Here is a 21,341-nt window from a genome sequence, read left to right as displayed (position 1 = left end):
GTTGTCCTTGTTGAGGTCACTGGTGTGGGGAGACAGGTACCAAAGAGCTGCATAGTTAGAGAGGAGCACGTGGCAGAATTTCCCCTTTGTTCCTGCAAACTCTCAACCTCCACAGAATATGCCCTGTGCTTGAGATGCTGCACACACATTTGCCTCTCTCTTCCCTCCTGCTGAATGCCAGAGGGCATTTTGGGTCCTGGGATATGTGGGTTGTGCAGTGGCTTGTCTCCTTCCTCGCAGGCTCCAGCAGCAGCACCCTGTCTTCGGCAGCACTTGCCGGCTGGCCAAGCGCTGGGTCAGTGCCCAGCTCCTGAGCGACAACATCTCTGAGGAGTGTGTCGACCTCCTTGTGGCGTTTCTCTTCCTCCACCCGGCCCCCTTCACGCCGCCCAGGTGAGGATGAGGAGCCTGGGCTGGCCTGATGTGGATTTCATGCTTTTTTCCTTAGCTGGTACAGAGGAGGGATGGGATGCTGCTAGGGCAGGAGGTGCTGGGAGGGTGCACAGTACTGAGCATGAGACCACCGTGCTTCCAAAACACTGTTCCAAGCCCTGTTGGGAGTGGTTGGCCGGAGAAGATGGAGATTCTCTGTGCTGTGGGGCTGTGGCTTCCCTGGCCCAGTGTACTGTAGAGAGGGGAAGGAGATAAGAATGAGAGCATGTTTTGTCATGGCCTCTGGGTGCTGGTGGTACAACTGTGGGGTGTCTTGTACCTTCTTGAGGACTGGCGGGGCCCCTTGTCCTGCGGGGAATGGCTGGGAGAAGCAGGAGTGAGGGCTGCATTGTGGCTACCAGCATGCTGGGGCTACTGGGTTCCCTGGGAGGGATGTTACTGTGGTGCTGGCGGCTGCAGCCTCTCTGCTGGAGACGACTCCTGAGGGAAGGGCAGGAGGTTGGCTGCTAAAAGCTGCATTGGGGTAGCATGTTGGTAAATAACCCTGCCGTGCCAATTGCTTGCTGGCTCCTGGCAGGTGGATGGAATCTGGCCCAGAGGGAGCAAAATTAGGTTAAAGGGAGTGTTATTGCTCCATGTGGAGCCAAAAGGTTAGTTTGCCCTGCGCTTGAGGTCCGGTTTCCTTCCCCAAAGTAGCCAGGATTAACAGCCTGATGCCTGGAATGCTTTCCTCTCTCCTAAAATACCCTGCTAGCAGGAGCTGCATTGACCCAACTATCTGTTTTCACATACATGTTGTGTCATAGGGGAAGACGCACAGTGGGAGCTTGGCTGGTGTTGTTCAGAGCTGCACTGGAGATGTGAGCAGCCCTCTTTCCACCTCCCTCTTGCTCCAACTCCAGGAGTCTGGGTCAGGGGAGTGGTGGGAGATGGGGTGACCAGGACAATTTTCTGCTTTTTGCCAGTTTCCTTTACTTGAGGAGGGAGGAACAAGGGTGAAAGGCTTTCCCTGGGGATTTAGAGAAGGGAGAGGGACTCATGCTTGTTCTGGATTTCCCTTTCCCACCACAGACATCTCTTGGACTACGTGTGGGCTGGGCATTGCTATGTCACCCTCAAGCCCCTCTTGCTGCCAAGAGAGCAAATGCTGGTGTTGAACTCTCTTATCTCGCCTGCAGCTCTCCCCAGGTCGGGTTCCTGCGCTTCCTCAACCTGCTGGCAACCTTTGACTGGAAAAACAACCCTCTGATCATCAACCTGAATGCTGGCCTCACAGGTGAGCAGGTAGCATGCAGGAGAGCCGTGGCATGAGGGTCTTGAGCCCTCTTTGGTCAGTGCCTGGCTCTAGGGGTCTTGGATACATGGGGGTGTAACAGCTTCTGCTGAGGGCAAGAAGATTTTTGCCTCCCTTCCTCCTGTCCTGCCTTGCTTTGGAAGCCCTCTGCTCCTTCATAACTGCTGGTTGTGCTTGAGGCTTTGGCCTGGCTCGTGGGGGCCAAACCTTCATTTGTGCTGGGAGAGCAGTTGGATTCTTGAATGGGAAGCTTCAAGGCTGCTGCGCTGTGTCTGCTTTGAGAGCACTGCTGCACCACTCACATCATGGGGAGGATCTATCGGTCCTCAGTTTCAAAACCCGCAAGGGAAAAGGGCTGCAGTTCTCCAGGTTTTGTTACCTCCCAAGCATTTAAAGTTTCCTGGTGAAGGTCTCTGGTTTCCAAAGGAGCAAGTTGGTGCATCCAATTGGACCTGCAATCCTCCTCTCTTCCTTGTGTTTTATCTGCTGACCACCTTTCAGACATGTGCTGTCTTTCCCAGGAGCAAGAAGAGACCATGGGATTGTCTTTGCTTTGGGTAGTGGTGAGATGGGGGAGTTAGCTATGGCTGGCTTTTAAAGGTGATTTAAAAGAAAAGGTAAAGCTGCTTGGTAGTGGTGTGTACAGTGCTGGAGGGAGCAGCTGTTTCTGTGGGTTTCAGCACTCCCTCAACTTCTTTTCTGAGACAGAGAATTGAGTTTTGGAACCTGATACTTTTCTACCCTTCAGCTTTTTCATTGAACTAAATAGGAAGTGTTTTTGGCCAAGAGCTAGTTTTTCCACATCTGGGGTGGGGGGCAGGCAAGCAAAAAGCTCTTTGGGTACAAACTCTGTTAACTAGCTTATGACATGAGTTCCCAGTCAATGTCAGTCCCAGTGCCTGCTGTGTCTTGAGCCATGTCTGGGCTTGCCTGGGTGGGTTAAGAGCAAAGGTCTATCTAGCACTCCATCTTATCTTCAAAACTGCCTGCAGGAGGATGCTGAGGGAAGCGTGAGAGCAGAGCAAGCCCATGGTGATAGAGCTCTGTTTGCATGTGGACCGCGGGATCAGAGGGTGGGAGAGGATAAAGCCTCTTGTTGTGCCCTTTTCTGGGTTGCGATACATGGGCGAGAAGGCTGGAGGGCTATGGTTGGGGCAGAGCATCTCACCCATCTGCCTGTGATCCCCAGATGCTGACTGCACAGAGATCAAGAACAAATTTGTGGCTGCGCGCTCTCGCCTTCCCGTCATGTTCATCGCCACCCCCAAAGACCAGTGGAGCTCCATGTGGACCCAAGAGCGACCCTCAGTGCAGGTGAGCTGGACCCTCTGTCCTTGCCGTGTGGTGGCTGCTGGCTTGGGGCAGTTCCCTGCTCCCAGTGCTGGAGCCAGCAGCAGTGGTGTCTACGTGAGCTGTGTCCCTGCCACATCCAGGACTGCCGAGTTTCACTCTCTGGCTTTCTTCCCTCCCCAGATCCTGCAGCGCCTTCTCGTGCTGGCCTCAGAGTCTCTCCGTGCCTTGGAGGAGCAGCTCATGGACCCACTCAACAGCCAGGATGTGAAGGTAACACCCCAGGGTGCCAGCACAAGGATTTTCAGGCTCTGGCAAATATGCTGGTCTTTGATGGTGATTGCTGGGATCTGTGATTTGGATTCAGGCTGTGGCCACATGTGGTTGGCCCAGGACAAAGAGCAGCAAAGATGGGAACTGCGAGGCTGGGGCACCACTGTGCTACCCTGCTTCTGGTGGACCCAGCTCTGGATAGCAACTTGGAGTGGAATATAATTGATTGGGGAAAATTTATTTTTAATTGAATTGGTCACACATCTGTGGCTGGAGCAAGTGGTATCTTTGGGATACTCTTTCCTGGTGTAACTCTACAAATCTGGCTCGTGTGCTTGAGTCTAACTAAGCCCAGGTGGCAGAGGTTTTGGTAGGACACTAGCAGGCGCTTTAGGAAGATGTTATATTGATTTGAGCAGAGGAGCAAGGCCTTATATAGTTTAACCCTCTTCATTTTCTGTTTTAAGTTAAAGCATCCATTACTCAGACTTGAGAGATGCAGACAGTTATTTGCCCTTTGAGGGGAGATACATGTGTTTTGGAGAGGAGCTGGTTGACGTACCAAGTAGTGGCTGAGGTAATTGATGCTGAGAGGACTCAATAAGCCAAACAACGGTTAGATATGACAGATTCACATTAGAAAAATACCCCACATATAGTGTTATTCTTTTTCCTACCTAGGCAATATAAAATGGATTTTTTGATGTTGCTTTCAGTTCTGCTGCGTTTTGCTCTGGAGGTATTTCAGGGGTGAGATCTGCTTGAGGCGGGAGCAGTGTGTGTTGCTGGGATGTGATGGGGTGAGATGCTGCACACTTGAGACGTACCCGCTGTGCTGCAGTCGCAGTGCAGACCCAAGACCGAAACCCAAGAGGTGCAGTGTGAGCTGGGCAGTGCATTTAGCTCCTGAAACAAGCTATCCTTGCCTGTAGCATCTTCCCAACCCCTCGACTCAGCCTCCTTGGTCCTCCTTCCCCCTCCCCTCCCCTTGGCCATTGCAGTGGACTCCTTTCTCATACCCAGGGTGTCCCTCTGGTCCATACCAGCATCCTCCCAGGCCTGCAACTTTCCTTAGGGATAAACACAGGATGCTGTTTCCAGGGCTGCTAATCTGTAAGCAGAGCGTGGGGACATGAGGAGGGAAGAGCCTTTCCAGTGCAACCTGGAGTTGGCTCCTCTTCCCATGTATCTAAGAGGGTGTTCCAAGCTTTTTTTGTCTGCATTTGGGTTCCCTGGGGACATGTTGGCTCTCATGTGGATGCAGACATGGGTTTGTGAGGTCTGTTTCTTTGCTCCCAGGGGGTTACAATAAACCATGGACTTGGTCAGCTGGGTGGGAAAGGGAATCTGTGTGGACCGGAGCTGGGACTCAGTGCTGGTGACTGATGTTCTACATGTGTGTTCTCCCCAGCCTGACTATAAAGCAGCTCTGAGAGGTGGGTTTTCTGCCAGCACCATGTTGGGCGGTGTCCCATGCCTCCGATCGTGTCCCTGCATCATTTATCCCATGAAAACATACACATAGTTTTATGGTTTTTTTTTCCATTTTAATGCAGCTCTATCCACAGTGCCAGATCCTGCTATCCAAATATTTATGTGTCTGGGATTGCTCCCATCCATTAAAGGGGCTTGCTCTCATCATCCTCTGTCTGCTTGATGGAAGATGCTGCTGCCCTGTGGGGCAGCTCCTGCTGGACAGATGGGACCATCCTGTTGTTGTGCAACTGCTTGTGTTCTCTGAGTGTTGTTTGGCTCCTGTTAGCTTCTTGACTCCCCTCTTCATTCTGAGACCCTGCCATATGCAGTACGGTTACCTGTCTCAGCTCGCCATCTGTCCGTCTCTCGACTGCCTGCCCAAAGGTCATACACTCAGGTGGGCTTCCTGGCTTCTCTGGTCACGGCCGGAGAGGACCACCTTGGACCTGTGGAAGGTTCTTCCCCAGGGACTGTCCCCAAGTCCTGGAAACAGTGGTTAGATTTTTCTGCTCACCTGGGAAAGCAATAGGGTAGAGAGCGTAGTGCTTGTGGCAAGATGTCTGATGTGGGTTGGGAGTGTCTCCCTTCTCTTAAGGGTTGAGCTTGCTGTACAGTTGGGCTGTGGCAAATGAGCGTGTCCTTCCTGATGCACTTTGGTGGTCCAGAGAATATTTAGCCTGCCCAGCCACAGAATCCTTGTTACAGCACTTGCATGGGGTGTAGGGGAGTGAGAGTCACATCCCTGTGATGTGAGCAGAGCCCATGCTGGATCAGGGACTTGCCTGAGCCCACCACTCTGGGGTGGCCTGTATGGGCTGGAGCTCCCTGTGGCTCCGCCACAGCTGTGTTCTTCCTGTGGATGTTTTGGCAAACTTTTGTCATTTATCTCACAAAAAATTTGGCTTTGGTTTACTGCTTTGTAAGGAGAAAAGTATAAAATACAAGCAAGGACTTGGGAAACCTCTGTGATCTCTCCTGCTTTCCTGTGTTCCATATTGAGTAGCACTGGTCTTTTCTCCCTGCAGATGGTCTTCCGCCCTCCTTTGGACCTCTACGATGTCCTGATCCACCTGAATCCAAACCAGATTCCTCGGCATCTTGAGAGCGTGGACCGGCCACTAAAATCGTTTACCCGGGGTGTGGTGAAGAACAGCACTGCAGTGAAGATCCTCTTCCCTGTGGTGGATTATGACCCTGTACAGTGCTACCTCCAGGAGCTGAGAGTAAGCACAGCCCTTTGGGGAGGCACAGGGGACAGCCTAAGGGGGAGCTGCCTTCTGTTATTCGTGTCATTAATTGCCTGCCACTGCAGGACCTTGTTGGTGACATCTTTTATGTATTTTGCCTGAGACGGTCACTCTTTGTGTGCATCTGAAATCACTTCTTCAGCAAAAGACCTGGTGATTGCATCATGCGTTCCATGGAAATGGGAGCGCTGCTGATGTGAGAATGACCATGTATACAAAGCACCTGGAGCTTTTGCTGAAGAATATGATATTTCAGTGCAAAATTGTCTTTAAGCCGTTGGTCTCTAGTCTGTTAATTGATTTTTTTCATGGCTTCTTGTACCAACTGGGATGCCTGATGGATGGTAAGTACCTGTATTTTCTGGGAGGAGGTACAGCAATCCATGGCATGATACCAGCAGGGCTCCTGCTGTTAGGCTGATGGTTGTGTGAGCCGTAGAGGCTGAATATTGGTCACAGAGTGGTTTCTCTGGGGATGGTTACATGCATGATGGCAGAGGAAGTTGGTATGTGGGTATATGGAGAACATCAGTACCCGAAGTTATCAACCCAATGGTTTTCCACCGTGTAGCCATGCCAAAGTCTTAGCAAGCTGCGGATATACACAAGATGCAGGGTGGCAGTGGTGATCCGCACTGGATCTGGACAGGCAATACTTTGCAGATGTGCAGCCTCTGCCTCTTTGTCCCTTCCCAGCTTTGTGTACAGTAGCTGAATAAAATGTTGGTGTGCAGAGAGGTGGGGCTGTGATGCCCTTTTTTCAAAACCTGGCTCGACTTTCAAGTGCCACCATCCCTTACCCACAGAAGTGCTGTGAGCAGTGTCAGAACTGCTGTAGGAACTGTAGGCTGGCTTTGGCAGGGAGGTGCTGCACAGGGCTCTGCCCCCTGTTCCCCACTCAGGGCAGAGCCAGCTTTGACATCAGTGTGGGCTGTGCAGAGCCCAATTCTGTTAACTGCCAGCTGTGTCCGGGGATGGAGATTTCCCATCTCCCTGACCCAGTGTTTGATGACAACTGTGAATATTTTTTTTCCTATTATCTGACTGGGATTTCCCTTGTTGCAGCAAGTATTGACTCCTCGGGTCCCTGTGGCAGCTGGACTGTGCTAGTGGCTGCTTGCTGGAAGGCAGAACTGGAGCTGGGGATGCTCCAGCTTTAGCTGTGCTCTTGCAGCTCCTGGCTGGTCCTCCCAGGCAGCAGGGCAGGTCAGAGGGCTTTCCTCTTGCGCTTCTCCTGACTGATGCACCAGGAGGGTTTTGTCCACCTTCCCATATGCTTCTCTTGCTTGAAGCTTTGGTATCAGCTTCTCTCCAAGCTTGCACTGGGGAAGGAGTTGTGCCAGCAAAAGAAAAATATATTTTTGGGTAGCATCTCTTCCTGGGATGCCTTGTGCAGGCTCTGCAGGGTTTAGCATTTGCTGGCTTCCAAGTTGCCTAATGCTACACAGCCACCAAACGTTTTGCTGCTGCTGCCAGGCTCAGCAGTGGTGGCAGCTGCAAGGAGGAACAGCAGAAAGAGTCAGATCTTGCCTCCATGTATGTAGAAGGAATTGCAGAGGTACTTGAATTAAAACTCTGGTTCAGAATGGAAGATGCTGGGCTCCTCTTTCACTTTAACCAGGTAGCTCAGGAGGTGGCCGCAGAAAACTTGGAAGGGTTTCTTTGAATGTTTCCTCAAGCCTAGGCACAGACCCGTTACCTCCCACGCTGCCTGCCAGCTGCTGTTCGTGCTGATCTCTGCCCAGTCTATGGGAATCTGCTGTACCTTCTGTAGAGCTGCTAGGTCTAGCAAGGTGCGAGCTTGGTACTTCTGTCTGGGACAGATCGAGGGGTGAGGCAAGGAAGTGAGAGACGGGGATGTGCACAAGATCTCTTTAAATTGAGGAGGACCTCAAAATTGTCCTGCAGTTTCCCTGCAAGTAGCGCTGCTTGTTTAACTGAAAAGTCATGGAGTAGAAGAGAGAGGAGAGGGGTGCTCAGTGCTCTCCTGCCTTCGAGAAGGAAGGTGATTTTGAAGCTGGAGGTCCCACAGGACACATTGCTGAGAGTATGTGGGGCTTTCTTGAGGTCCAGGATATGCAAGAAGGAGGGGAGGAGCACCCTGCACAAGACTTAAAAGGGAGCAGGAAGCACAGCGGCTGGGAACCGTTCACAATTTCAGTCTTTCCTGTCATCTATCTGAGGAGGAATATCAAGACCAGCCCCTCTCTTCTGTTCCCTGTATGATGAAGATTTAACCTGCCACCGTGAAACCTCAACCAGGAGGCACAGATCTGGGTAGGAAGTGAGTTCCTGAAGCCTGAAGTCCTCCTCCACCTCATGCTGAAAGCCGGGATTAGAGCTGAATGGAGCATTTCTGCAGCTGCCAAGGCGCCGGAGGTGCCTGCGTGCACGGGGCTGGAGCCGCCGTGTCTCTGGAGGGGTCAAGGCTAAAGCAACTCTCATGGGGACCTGACAGGACACTGACTTGGTGTGCGAAGAGGAGCTGGAGACCATTGGACAAGCCGATGGGGACAGCAGGCTCCTTGGGGAGGCTGTTAACAGGCTTGCAGCAAATGTGGCTGTACATCTCAGCAGGAAACTCATCAGGGTGTGTTGCAGCTTATAGGACTTCTTTGTGCCTCTGGTAAACTTGGTGTCAGCAAATGGCTTCAGAAGTGAAAGGTGTAGAAGAGACTTCCCTGGAAAGCAACTTTTATTATCCTTTAAGCAATTATGACTTAGTTGATCCAGTCAATTATGACATCAAAACTGATTTTTTTACTGCCTGTTTTCTCTAATGCAGGTAATAATAGACTTGGAATAGGGTTTGATTGGGTTACAAATTACAACTGGTCCTAAATCCAATATACTGACATCCTAGTCAGAACATGTCAGAAACATGAATATGAGCAAAGGACACATTGCCTTATTGGAAGCAGTGTTGTGTTTCCTTGATGTCTCTTTGGCCTGAGGGTGCTCAGGGAGGAACAGAGCAGGAACTGGTCACAGGTTTCTCTGAAGGACAAGCTATGGGGTAGAGAGCCTGAAATCTGCCTTGGCAGCCCTGGCTGGGCAGCTTTTCCTCCTCTTGAAGGCTCTGAGATAGGTACAGCTGTGTTCCCTTGCAGCCATCATATTCAAGATATCTTGCAGTACCAGTTCACTTGGCTCTTGTAGCTTCCCGATCAGTAGCAGCCAGACCTGAAGGGGCTGATGAATACCTCTTTCTGGGAAAACAGGTGTTTCTTCTCCTGGAACAGTCACAGAGGTGATGCTGCACATGCTTTCCGATAACTCAGCTGCGTCCACCTCCGTTGAAAGTCCTCAAAAGCTGACTTTGCACTGTGGAGTCACCAGCAAGCGGGTGATGCAGAGCTGTCGGTAGAAACTACCCCATCAGAATCATCCAGTTTTGTTTTGCAGTGTACAGTGTTGTTGCCTAAAGGCAAGACCTTTGTGCTTTGTGCTTTGACCTGGCTTTGGCTGGTAGCCTCTCCAGCACCCTTGTATTTCTCTTCCCCTGGATCACCCTGGGTCACCTTGGGGGTAATCTAAATGCAGTGAGAAGCTGGTTCTGGAAAGGAGTGCAGTGACAGCAGTGAACGTGAGAAATTTTGGATGAGAAGGCAACTTGGATGCAGAACTGGCTGGCTTTGACTCAGGGTAATTTGCTCTCCTTTAATAGCACAAACCACAGAATTGAGAAACAGGGTTGTAGCTGAGGCTGACATGGCAGCAGTGGTGGGTTTACAGCAATGGAGACATCTGCCACGCAGCGAAGCTGTGGGATTTTGTTCTCTTCTGTGGTCAAAAAAGAAACATTGCCCTTTTCTGAGCTCGCCATGTGAAAAAGGGATTTAAATGCTATTGAGTTGAAGGGGACAGAGAGTAGTGTCTTGCCCAGTAACCAGGAGATGCATTTTTCTCCTGTCCAAGCTGTTTACTCCTGAAGAAGAGGTCTCTTCTCAAAGGGGTTAGCAAGGCAGGAGCACTCTGGAGCTGGAGGATCGCTACATGCCTTCCCCAGGGAGCCTAATCAGAGGACAAAATGAAAGGAGAGGAGGTGTTGAGCTCTTACTGCCTTGACTTTTTTCTTGCTCCAAGGAGATATGATGCAGGAGCTGGTCTGATCAAGTTGCTCTGGTTCCTGGGAGGCTCTGGGTAGAGATGAAAGTCTGGTCCTGGAATTCAGATGGCAATGTCTTCGATTTCAGGACAGATAGAAAAGGCCTGTTCTGGGAGTCTATCCAGATGAGAAGGCTTTGCAGACAGATACTTTTGAGGGAAAGCAGGTGCCAGAGGTCCTGCAGAGAGGGCTTCCCCAGAGCTTCAGCCCATCACCAGCCTCCCCAGTGCCTGTGGTTCTGAGCACCTTGGTGAGCATACCCTGGGTCTGATCTTGGTGGACACTCTCTAGAAAAGCTAAATTATGGTGCAAGTGTCTCAAGTGAGGCTTCTGTGGGACCTCTATTGTGATGGCTGGTCTGTGTCATGATGGCTGTCGAGCTGCAGAACCTCCAGGCATTTGCTGGACATGGCATGGGAAGACTTGGTCAGCACAACCTTTGCTCCAGGGTGGTTTGACTGTCTTCTAGAGCTCAATGGATGATCCAGAGGACACAGGACTTGTGGATACAGTTGCAATGCCCATCTCCATGCATTCAGGAGCTCACAAAGCCCAAAGGCTCTGGTCACCTCCACAGGGTCCAGAGTTGTTCTGTCATAGCAGGGGACATTGAGTGAAGCTGCCTGAGCCCTGTCCATCTGTGTGTCTGTAGCACCTGTTAAAAGACCTGACATTTCTTACTGTGCATTTGATCTCAGTGGGTCACTGAGTGCGAAGTGCCCTCTTCCACTGAGATTTAAGCTTTCTCTGCCTGCACATGTGTGTCAGAGACCTCATGGCAGAGGAGATGCCCATCTTGTACATGGGAGATCTTGTCCTGTGCAGATGGGCAAGAAAATGTTTCCTGCTTTACTGTAAACATCCTTCCCTCTAAAGCAATGTTTTGCATTTCTTGCACCTTCAGACAAGACTGATCTGGAAGACTTACAGCCCTTTCCTTTCTTCCTCCCACAGTGCAGGAATGTGTTTCTTGCTACTGCATGTTAGGAAAGAATTAATGATATTAAAAGCTCCCGGTCTCTTACACTATGTAAGCTGTGGTTATGGGATGTAGCTGGAACTGGTGGAATCTTTTCAGGTCAGACTACTCCCTTCCTGTTTTGACTGACAGGGCTGACTCCTCCTATGGCGAGTTCCAGACAGGCAGAGACAAACTGGAAAAGCTGTGTGGGCTCTCAGAGCATGGAAGAAACCTTCCTGCCTGGATCTGTGCCCTTGGAGAGGCAGAGGTGGCAGAAAATTCCCCAATCTTAGAGCTGTGGAGCAGCTATTTGACCCTTAGCGTAGTGCCCAGGGTTGCAGGTGTATGCCCATGCATGTGCATACACGTTTAGACATACATGTGTGCATTGAAGAATCATCCTTTGTGCCCCTTGGGTGACCTCAGAGGGCACCTGTGGCTGCATTTCTTCTGTTCTTCATGCCTTCCCAGAGGTCCTGCGGGATTTGTCCTGTAGGAAGTGACTGAAAACTTTAGTCTCAGATGATTTGGCAGATGGGTGGACGCAGCATGTTTGCTAACGCAGCACCGGTGTCATTTTTCCTTGCCACACTTTGCCGCTGCCCCGAAGCCCGAGACAAGGATGTGCATGTGGCTCTGATGAGGCACTCAGAGATGTGAAGGTTTGGATGGTTTGAAATTCCCTTTACCAGCTGAATCTCAAACCTTACACCCAGGTTTCTTTTCTCTTTTAAAACCCCTCTGACACAGAAGTAACCACAGCCTGGTTTTCTTGACAGTGTTACTTGCTCTGTTTGGGTGTGGGGGAAGGCTTTGTCTGTATTGTGTAACCTGTGAGCATCAGGGCTAGGTCATAGTAGGATGACAAAGACCATGAAGTATTAACCAAAAATGTAGTAGTTCGATGCAAGTAAGTAGATTTTAATATGTTTTCATACTGGTAGATCCTTCGCTGAGAGCACTTAAAATGTTTTATGTACTGAGTGAGTTTTGATTGATGCATGTGCCACTTGAACTGCTGTTGCAGCAGGAAGAGCTGCTACGTGCCTTTCGGGTGCAGAGGGCTCCCCAAATGGCTCCTCTTTTTCCAGCAGCTGTGATGCAATGAGCCTGATCTCTGGATATAAGTAGGAGCAGTGAAAAAAAAATGGGTGGATAAACGGTTAGGTGAAAAAACCACACCCCTAAACAACAACAGCGTGATTGCTTAACTAATAATGAGCGCTTACCTTGTTGCAAAATCCACGCTTCTGTCCAAGCGGCTTAATCCACTAATCCCATTTTAGATCAGGGGTTTGCATTACTTGATACCATTCTCCATCGTTTCTTTCTTGCAACCCAGATGGCTCCTTACAGACCTTGAGCTAATCTTCCAGGTGCCGTGTACCCTTTCCCAGGACAATGGGGCTGCTCCGAATCGCAGCCCTGAGCTTGCAGGTCCCTTGTGCTTCTGTGAGCTGGGAGCCCGCTGTAGGTTTTGCTGATGGCAGGGATCCTCCTGAGCAGGGAGAGCTTTCCCCGGGTGTTCAGAACTGGATTGCAACCAAAGATACAGCAGTTTGTGGAGGGAGTAGGGCTTCAAATGAGCTCCCTGTCTTTTCTCTTAAACTTTCCCTTGAGGAAGGTGTTTTCAGGCTCAGGCAAGCCGGTGGCACTGAGCATGGGATGTGGAAAGAGAGGTGAACTGTTTGCTTTTACTGCTGGAGCCCCTGTACAGACAGAAGTGCGGTGACTAACACACCAGACCCTTGTAATGTTGCAGTTTCCCACGAGATGAATGTGCGTCTCCAAAGCTCTGTGAGGCTGCCCTGAAGCTCTGTCACAAGGATGGTGCTGGGAGCTGCGCAAGTGCAGAAGCTTGCCTTTTGCTGGGGTTTTGAATGGCATGTCATTCTTTTAACATCTGCCCTCTATCTGGTTAAAAGGTGCCAAGTATTAGGCCAAACAGTGGTTTTACTGGGAAATGAGCTGAGCCTGGGAGGAGGGCTCCTTTTCCGCAAATGCTTCTGGCTCCTGTCCAGCAAGACGTGCCTGTAAAAAAAATTACCTTTCTCGTAGGGAGAATCGTGTGGCACTCAACCTTGCCCTGTAGACTTGCGGGGCTTTTTGAGGTTCTCACATGCTGTGCCCCCCTCTGGTTCAGAAAGCAGCACATTGGCAGTCAGCATGCCCTGAGCTTCTTTCCCTCCCTCCTGCTGCTTGCTTTTAGGCAAGAGGAGTATCCTTGTGGACTGGGCTCTGAGCGTAACTGGTGCCTCTCAGCTGAGAAATGCCAGGGCGGGTTACCTCATTCTCAATATATTTTTAGACAGTGTTTTTTCTTGCCAGTTTGGTGTGATGATACCTTGACCAGCATTGCCCCCATGAAGATCCCATGAAGTGGAATGAGCTGGAAGGTCTCAGGATCTTCCCAGCTTGATGGCCTAACCGTGTTGCCGACTGTTCATGATACTTCAAGTCTGAACTCATAAATGTGGCTCTGAAGGTTGCAGACAGCACCGCAACACCCTGCTTATGAGGTTTTTACTCTTAAAATACCATCCCACTGTTTGGGATCACTGGTAATACCAACCTAATCCACGTTTTTTTTCATTCTACTGTAATCCTGGTAGGTCCATACAAGACCCCTTCCAAGCTTGCCTTGGAGGTTGAGTCTTTCACACACATCCTCATGAAAACCTCATGATACAATGATGCCATCAGGGACCTTTGCTTTGTAAGAGTGTGACTGAGTTGCAGCTGGGAAACTAAGGGGATGGAGGAGACGGATGAAGAAGGAGCAGAGGGTCTGTATGTCTTGTAGTAGGTTGCTCCAAAGCTGCTGAGGCCATGTGCAGAAACTTGTCCTGTGCTGATGCTGGGGGCTGTTTGCCCAGTAAACCTGTGCTATTGCCTGATGTTAATCTCCACCAAGGGAGCAGCTTCTTGGCCGTCTTGCTCAGCTGCACTCGAGATGCGTATCTCCAGGTGCCAGTGTCTTGGGTGCTGAGCTGTAGGGATAGATTTGGGTTTGAAAAGCTGCTTGCACACAGTGTTGTTTACTTCTGCTGCAGTGTTCATCACCTACCTTCTACAGTGCTGGGAATCCAGCTTGTGTGGGCTTGGGGAGACCAGCCTATGGGCTTCAGTCATCTATTTATGCAAGATCTCTCTTTGAGCTCTCCTGCCCAGCTCTGCCAGAGGAGCTACTCATTGACACAGCTGCTGGAACACAGGGGCAAGGGGAGCAGATTCCTGCAGTGCCTCCATTGAGCATTCCACCTCTTTGCACTTCACGGGACATTGTGTTACTTAAAATTTCTTCTGTTATGTTTCCTTTTGGACACTGTGTACTGACAGCAGATGCAGGATTTTTCCTGGGGGAAGAAGGCACTTTGATACTGTGGTAGCACAGATTGCAGAGCTTGAAATGTTGGCCTCCAGTGAAAGACCCTTGACTTGGGCTGGTCTTCACTGCCATGGAGTGAAACATATTGTGACAGGATTGCCTGTTGGGCAGGGTCCACCTCTTGCCATCTGAGGCACTGTGAGATCTTGGGCATGGCTGTTGGACATTGGGATAGGACAGCTTGGTTTTGCCGGGTCCAGTTGGTGGGGGACCATGGTGAGGAACACTCAGTGGGTTGTCACCTAAGGGTTCCAATGTCCTAAACTTGGATGCTGGTTTCTGGGTGCACCTGCAGGTCTGTGGGAGGTTGTGGGTCATTGTTTCTGCTCTCTGGGACAGCAAAAGGCAGTCAGCAATGAGGTCTGTATGAAAAACTTGGAGGCAATGCACTGTATCCTTCAAGGCTTGGGGGAAAGAGGCAGCAGGAGGCACCTATGACTTATCTGTGGGCTGCCAGTTGCTTTCCTTGTGAATCCCCTGGAGGAGCTGCAGTTTTGCTCCTGGCTGGTGTGGAGCTACTGTGTGTCCCTGTGTAAGGAGACCGAATCAGGGATGGGCTCTGGCTCCAGGATGTCTGGCACAACCTCTCTTTGTTTTCTACCCAGGATGCCTTCAGCGATCTTGCCTTGTTCTTCTATGACAAGCATGGTGGGGAAGTGATTGCAGTTTTGTGGAAACCTTTGAGCTTTCAGCCTCAGCCTTTTAAGGTGAGTTCCTGACTCTACTTTAAGCTTCGTGTTGCCTTTATGCCCTGAAAACCTGTGGCACTTTTTTTCTGCCTTGTAATTGCTTTGTCTAACTCTCATCAGCTGCAAAGACCTTTGACAAATGGAGCTCATATTTCTGTCCCTTCTTAGAAAGGGTGAAACCAAGAAAGGGCTGTGGCCACAGTGCCCCCAGTATCAGCAGAACTGAGAAGGGAATATGTGTTCCCTGATGAGGCCCAGCACCATGATCATGGATCAGAACAGGGCTCTCTGTCCCAGGTGCTCTTCTGTGGTCCCTCCTGGGAGGCAGAGGATGCCTTGTTTGCCAAAGACTTTCGGTGTGTGCAGCAGGCCATCCCGTTCTTGTGGCTTTGGGTGTCTTACCCAGAAATACCCAACCTGCAAGAAGCTGGGGTTGCAAGCCTAGGTTCATACTGCCCAAGTCTTATCGATGTACGGAGATGTTTTCCAGCTACCTTGTGTGGGTTGGCAAGCTCTAGAGGGTGGTTAAGCTAGGTGTGAGGCATGCTGGAGTGATTCATGCTGCTTTCTATGAAGGAAAGACGCAAAGAAACCAGTGACTCATGGCTCAGAGTTGGCAGCCTCTTCTGCTGTCAGTCTCTGGGTGATTTATCTCCCTTCTCTTCATGGCCAGAGGGCATTGGCCATTCAGTTCAGCTGCAGTTGTGAAACACAGTTATTCACAGGGGTGAAATGAGAGGATGAGATGCTTGCATCTGAGTTGAGTGTGGCTTGATTAAACATAAGGGTTTTTTTCACTCATGGAGCCAAAGATCTCTTCCCACTCAAGGTCTTGACACCAAACAACAGCAGAGCAGAGCCCAGGCAGCTGTCACTCAGGGTCACAGTGTGGTCCCTTTTGCATACCCTGTCTGCTCTGCTTACACAGGCTCCACCATACTCCTGCCCACTCTTTTCCCATCTCCACTGTGCCCTTGGCCATTGCTTCTCTCCCTGCCTTGTGGTCTTTGGACTGTGGGTAAACACTAAAAGGGGCTGGAAAGTCCACTCTTGCAGCTTATTAGCTCTAATAATGGGCAATGATGGTGTTGAGAAATGAAGCTTAGAAAACTGGGTGTGGCAGGGGTTGGATGTGATGAGGCAGGAGAACAATTTACTTCTATTTGTGGCTTGCAGAGGTTGTGAAGCAGCTCTGAGCAGGTACTCCCATTTGCACAATGTTCGTGTGTGTCCTGCAGGTCTCCAACGTGAAAGGAAGGATGGTGACAACTCTGAACAATGAGCTGGTCTGCGTTCCCAACGTGGAGGCAATTCTGGAGGACTTTGAGGTTTTAGGACAAGGCCTGGTCAAAAGCGTGGAAGCTCGTACGGAGAAATGGACTATCTGAGGGCACCGAGAGGTGTCAGAGGGACCTGTCCTGAAGCAAAGTTTGTTCACTCTGGGACTGTTCCTTTTTATATATAAGTCCTAGGAAAGGCTTTCAACTTTTTAAATCCCAGAACTGTGTATTTTACTCTATTTATCCTTATACGCCTGTTGAGAAAAGTGATGGGACTGGTATGGCTTACAAGAATACAAATGTCTTTTTTATTTTGAAGAAAATATAAAGTTGGGATAAAGTCTTTGAAAGTATTCCTGTTCATTGTAGGAAACAAAGCTCTGTTCCCATGAAAATGTCGAGGCCTGAACATTCTGGCTGAGGTTTGCAGTGAGGAAGGCAGTTTCCTAGTTCAACAGACAGTTCATAGCAGCTGTTAACAAAACCAAAGAAACACTGAGCCATTTAAAAATGACCAGGTTATTCCCCTCAGCTCTGGTGAGACACATCTGGCATGCTGTGTCTAGTGCTGGGCTTGCCAGTAAAAGAGACATGAACACACTGGAGTGAGTCCAGTGAAGGGCAAGGAAAATAATAAAGGGGTTGAAGCCTCTGTCATGTGAGGAGAGGCTGCAGGAGCTGAGGTTGTTCAGCCTGGAGAAGAGAAGGCTCAGGGGGATCTCGCCATTGTGTATAGATACCTGATGGGGGAGTAGGGAAGATGAAGTCAGGCTCTTCTCAGCGGTACTCAATGATGTTATGAGAGGAGTAAATTGAAATGCAGGAAATTCTACTTCAGACGCTTTTTTTGTATCATGAGGGTGGTAGAACACTGGCACAGGTTGACCAGGGAGGTGCTGGAGTCTCCATTCTTTGACATATTCAAAACGCAACTGGACATGGTCCTGTGCAGCCTGCTTTAGGTGCCCCTACTCTTAGCAGGGGTGTTGGGTTAGTTCTTTCATGTGCAATAATCATGGGAACTCCTGATGGGGAAACAGAGGAAAATAAGAGGGAGCGAATGCGCTAATCCTATTCCCTCTTCTGATGGAAGTGGCATGCATGTTCCAACAGCAAAGTGTGGGTGAATCATATAGAGAGTAAATAAAACAAACTTGGTTACAACAGATACTGCAGAAAGCAGAAAGAGATCAGGCTTGGAAAAGCAAGTGGACGTTCAGGCAATTTGATAACTGTAGACAGTTGCCACTTGGTAAAGAGCATTTCAGATGGGATGTTAAGTCTGTTGCTTCCAGACCTACTGGCCTTTCCAGCTGTTGGAAGCAGATCTGAGGCTTTGTGGTGGAACTTCACAACTTATTTTTCAAATATTTTCTCTGAAGTATTTGAAAGCGAGCTGTGGCAGAGATGTGGCACTGGGCTGATGCTGCCTACGTGGTGCCCATTGATTTAGTGGTTGGACACACAGTGTGTCCTGTGGGGTAGATATGTGTGGCAGCATCTCTGGTTTTAGGATATATCTGCAATATTAAAATCACAATGAATGTTTTTCTCTCTTCCCTGTGCTGGTGGCTGAGGGAGGCTGCAGGTGAAGTCCTTTGCCCATCTACTACTTGCAAGAGCTTTTTGAGTACACCTGAAGTGAAAACACTGAAAGCACTTAGTGGGCAAAACAGATTATCAAACCTGAGAACAAGCAGCACTTTGTGTTGCTACCGTGACCCCTGCAGCCGAAGAACCTGCTGACAGGTCCATTAGCAAATAAGATGCAGGCACTGATTTCGACAGGTTTCAGAAGCAGTTAATTAAGGATTAATTTTTAAGCTTTTCTTTGTTCTGTTTTATTATCCTCTAGATGTTGGAATCACCCAATCTGCCTTCAGCGATGGCTGTAATTTTCCTCAGTAGTCAGATTATCCCTGCTTTTTGTGCCTATCTGCCTTTTCTCCGAATCTGCAGTTTGACACTGAGATCCTGTAAATTTGCCAACGCATCTGTTGGACACCACTCCAGTTGCCACACCGGTTGCTTGTGCCAGAGCTCTGCCTGTTCCCTCCACGCCCTGTCCTGCTCTTGCTGCTCCCCTTGCTGTATGTTGTGGATGTAGATGGTTTTGGGCAGGGCGCTCTCCTCGCTGTGTATATTTGTGCTTTTTCTTAGGGCAGAGGTGTGCGCTGAACCCCGTGTTGGCTTGCAGGGGAGCAGAGCTCCTTCAGCCCCACTGCTGCACTAGGCAGATGGGAAAGTCCTGCTCCCCCTTCCCCAGGGCTGTCATGGTTGCAGCCCCTCACTGGCTCATCCTCTGCCTGGCAATATTTACAGAGAGGCGGTCTCTGCTTTTGCTGCTGAGCAGCGATGTAGTCCATGCCCAGCCCAGCTCCCATGGTGGGGTATCTTGTGAGGTATGCGAAGGATATACTCTGTAGGTGTACCCCTGCAGCACCTCCTTATCTGCTTTTGTTACGCTGTAAGGTATTATATGGCTGCTCCTTCTCCTTTTTGCCTTTAAAAAGATGACAAACTGCAAAACTTCAGTCTACTGTGTCCTGGGTGTCCTCTCTGCTCCACCATCCTTGGTAAAACACTGTGATTTGCGGCTTGCAGCAAAAAGGTTGGGCAGTGTCCAGGCTAGCCTTCTGCAAAAATAGCTGATGATAAATGAACTCACTTGTAATCAAACACTCATACAAGTACCAACCTGTTGGTGTTTCACAAGGTAACGCCACTCTGCTCGGCAGCCAGATGTGAGCTGAGGCCAGGCCTATGCTGCAGATGTTTGCTGGCGTAAAGCTCCATTTTGGTGACAGATAATGGTACCTCAGCAAAGCCTTGAAATAAATGCACTTAGGACTGGCAAAACTGACCACTGCTAACCCAGCTTACATCTCCTGGAGGGGATACATCTGTGTCAGCAACTGTTACCCAAGTAATGTGTTATCCCAGCTGTGCTCACAGTGCTTTTCATGTTGCCAAAGCCTTGGTTGATCCCTGGGCTCCTGCCTCGTCTTTATCAGGAAGAGTAACTCCTCAATACCCAAATCCCCCAGTATCCAAATATTTAAAATCACCTCTTAGCCATTCTGGAGCCCTTGTTTGTATGATCGAACATTGCAAATATTCTGGGTTGTGTTTTGTTATCCGCTAAAATCAGACTCCTGTGGACAATGTGGGTGGAAAAACAACATCTTGAAATTTAGCTGGTAAAGCCTGGGGATGCTCTTAGGGACTGGCTATTGGTGCTACCTGACTTCTTCAGCAATGGTTGGTATCTAAAGCAAAACGCAAAGCACCTCTGCCTCAGGAGCAGAGGGTCCCTGCGCCTCTAATGGTTCTGGAAAGGCAGGAGCCAAAGGAAAGTGGTGTCTCAAGTAGATACAAGACAACAAGTGAGCTCTCCCTTGCAAACTTTATCTCCTGTTGCCCGATTTACTGCTTTTCTTGGTGTACAGTGACTAATTTCTATTGTGAAAGCTGGAGTGGAGACTGGGTTGTTCAGAGCACGCTTGTTTGACAATCCGTGCTGGGTTTCCACTTCCAGAGCAGCGAGTGGGCACGCGCTGGCTTGCAGGTGTTTGCTTAGCTGTGGTCCCGTCCACAAACAGGAGCTGTACAAACACAGAGCTGCCCTGGAGACCCCATGCCCTGTCATGTCCCAAGAGGCAGGGGAAGGGGAGGGAAGTGCCGGAGCTGAGGCGATAGCAGTGGGATCTGACGTGTTGCTACCACTCTGGATGTGTAGGCATTGCCACCACGTTGATTTTGTAGAGAGACAGGAGAACTTTGGAGCTATTTATGGTGAGTCTCCCATGCATGGGGGGTGAGCACAAATGGGGAGGTATTTCCAAATGCAAGGCCAGAGTGGAGCGATGTTGATCTGCTTAGGGGTGGATGGAGTCAGCCAAGACAGGGCTCAGCAGTATCTGCTTTCTAGCAGACACTTCCAAAAGTTAAGTGTGTCCTCTGGGGTCTTTTCCTGATTCACTGTTTGGACAGCTTTCTCCTAAAAGGGTCAGCTTGTGCTTTGCAAGGGTGTTCTCTGAAAAGGGGGTGTCTCAGGAGAGGGGGTGATGGGTGATGGAGCCTTTCTTCTGCCACCAGACCCCTGCTTGCCAGGTACCCTTGGCAGCTTTGAGTGGCAATCCCAAGATTTACGAAATGAAGCTGGACAAACAAGGTGGTGAAAGACAGCTGGGATGATGGGATGATCAGGGTGCTGTGGGGTTTTCCTGCCCACTGAACTGTTCAGCTCTCACTGATCAGGGCCACTGAGATAATTTGGAGGCAGTTTGGGGTCTTCCTGGCTGTCTAGCTTTAGACTGACACCCTGAATGCAAGAAGCATGTGTTTCTTAGAAATAGAGGCACTTGCAGGGAGCATTTTGCTCAGGCACCCACAAGCACTGTTTATTTTTGAAAACCCTTACGCTAAATTTCCATGGCTGGCTGGGGAATGAGCCAGCCTTTTTTCTTATGGCACAGAAAGGGAATATTGTTCCGTAGTTTGCTGCAGCAGCCATGCTGTTTGGCTGGGGCCTGGCCTGTCTGTCAGGGTTTCTGTGATGAGGAAAACCTTCTGGACCTGAAATTATGTTTTCCTGGCAAAGGCAGCAGCTTTCTGGAAGCACCAGCAGTGAAGCGGCTCTGGCGAGCAGCAGCTTTCGTGTGGATGGTCTCCTTGGGAAGGCAGAGTGATGCTGCTCAGGGGTGAGGGCAATGCTTAATATGTGTGGGGTGCACACAGGGGAGGGAAAATCAAAAAGTTGTGGGAGGTAATTGAAAAACAGGAGAAACGTAGTCTGTGAAGGGACTGGGGTAGAGATAATGGTTGCTGTCACCCCAGGGGCTGTGCTGTGGGACCAGGAGGAAACTCCAGGTTGCTCAGAGAGTATGGGCCTTGGCTGGTGCAAAGATGCAGCCTCTGATGCTGTGAAGTCTTTGCACCA

At 49.9% G+C, this 21,341-nt stretch overlaps 1 protein-coding gene across 1 annotated transcript in view; it reads left to right on the top strand.

Moving 5' to 3' along the window:
* NOL6 (nucleolar protein 6) overlaps positions 1-16,728 on the top strand; it is a 29,048-nt gene extending 12,320 nt beyond the window's left edge. Inside the window, exons 20-26 of the mRNA XM_065656354.1 lie at positions 241-393; positions 1,572-1,669; positions 2,877-3,001; positions 3,161-3,250; positions 5,752-5,949; positions 15,036-15,137; positions 16,358-16,728. Of these exons, the coding sequence (XP_065512426.1) occupies positions 241-393; positions 1,572-1,669; positions 2,877-3,001; positions 3,161-3,250; positions 5,752-5,949; positions 15,036-15,137; positions 16,358-16,507 (916 nt within the window). The 3' untranslated portion in view covers positions 16,508-16,728. The remainder of the gene's footprint in view (positions 1-240; positions 394-1,571; positions 1,670-2,876; positions 3,002-3,160; positions 3,251-5,751; positions 5,950-15,035; positions 15,138-16,357) is intronic.
* Positions 16,729-21,341: the final 4,613 nt, after the last annotated feature.

The sequence above is a fragment of the Caloenas nicobarica genome, chromosome Z (genome assembly GCF_036013445.1).
Source record: "Caloenas nicobarica isolate bCalNic1 chromosome Z, bCalNic1.hap1, whole genome shotgun sequence".
Classification (NCBI taxonomy): domain Eukaryota; kingdom Metazoa; phylum Chordata; class Aves; order Columbiformes; family Columbidae; genus Caloenas; species Caloenas nicobarica.
Note: the sequence above shows the minus strand (reverse complement) of the source record. Positions and strands in the feature narration are given on the sequence as shown.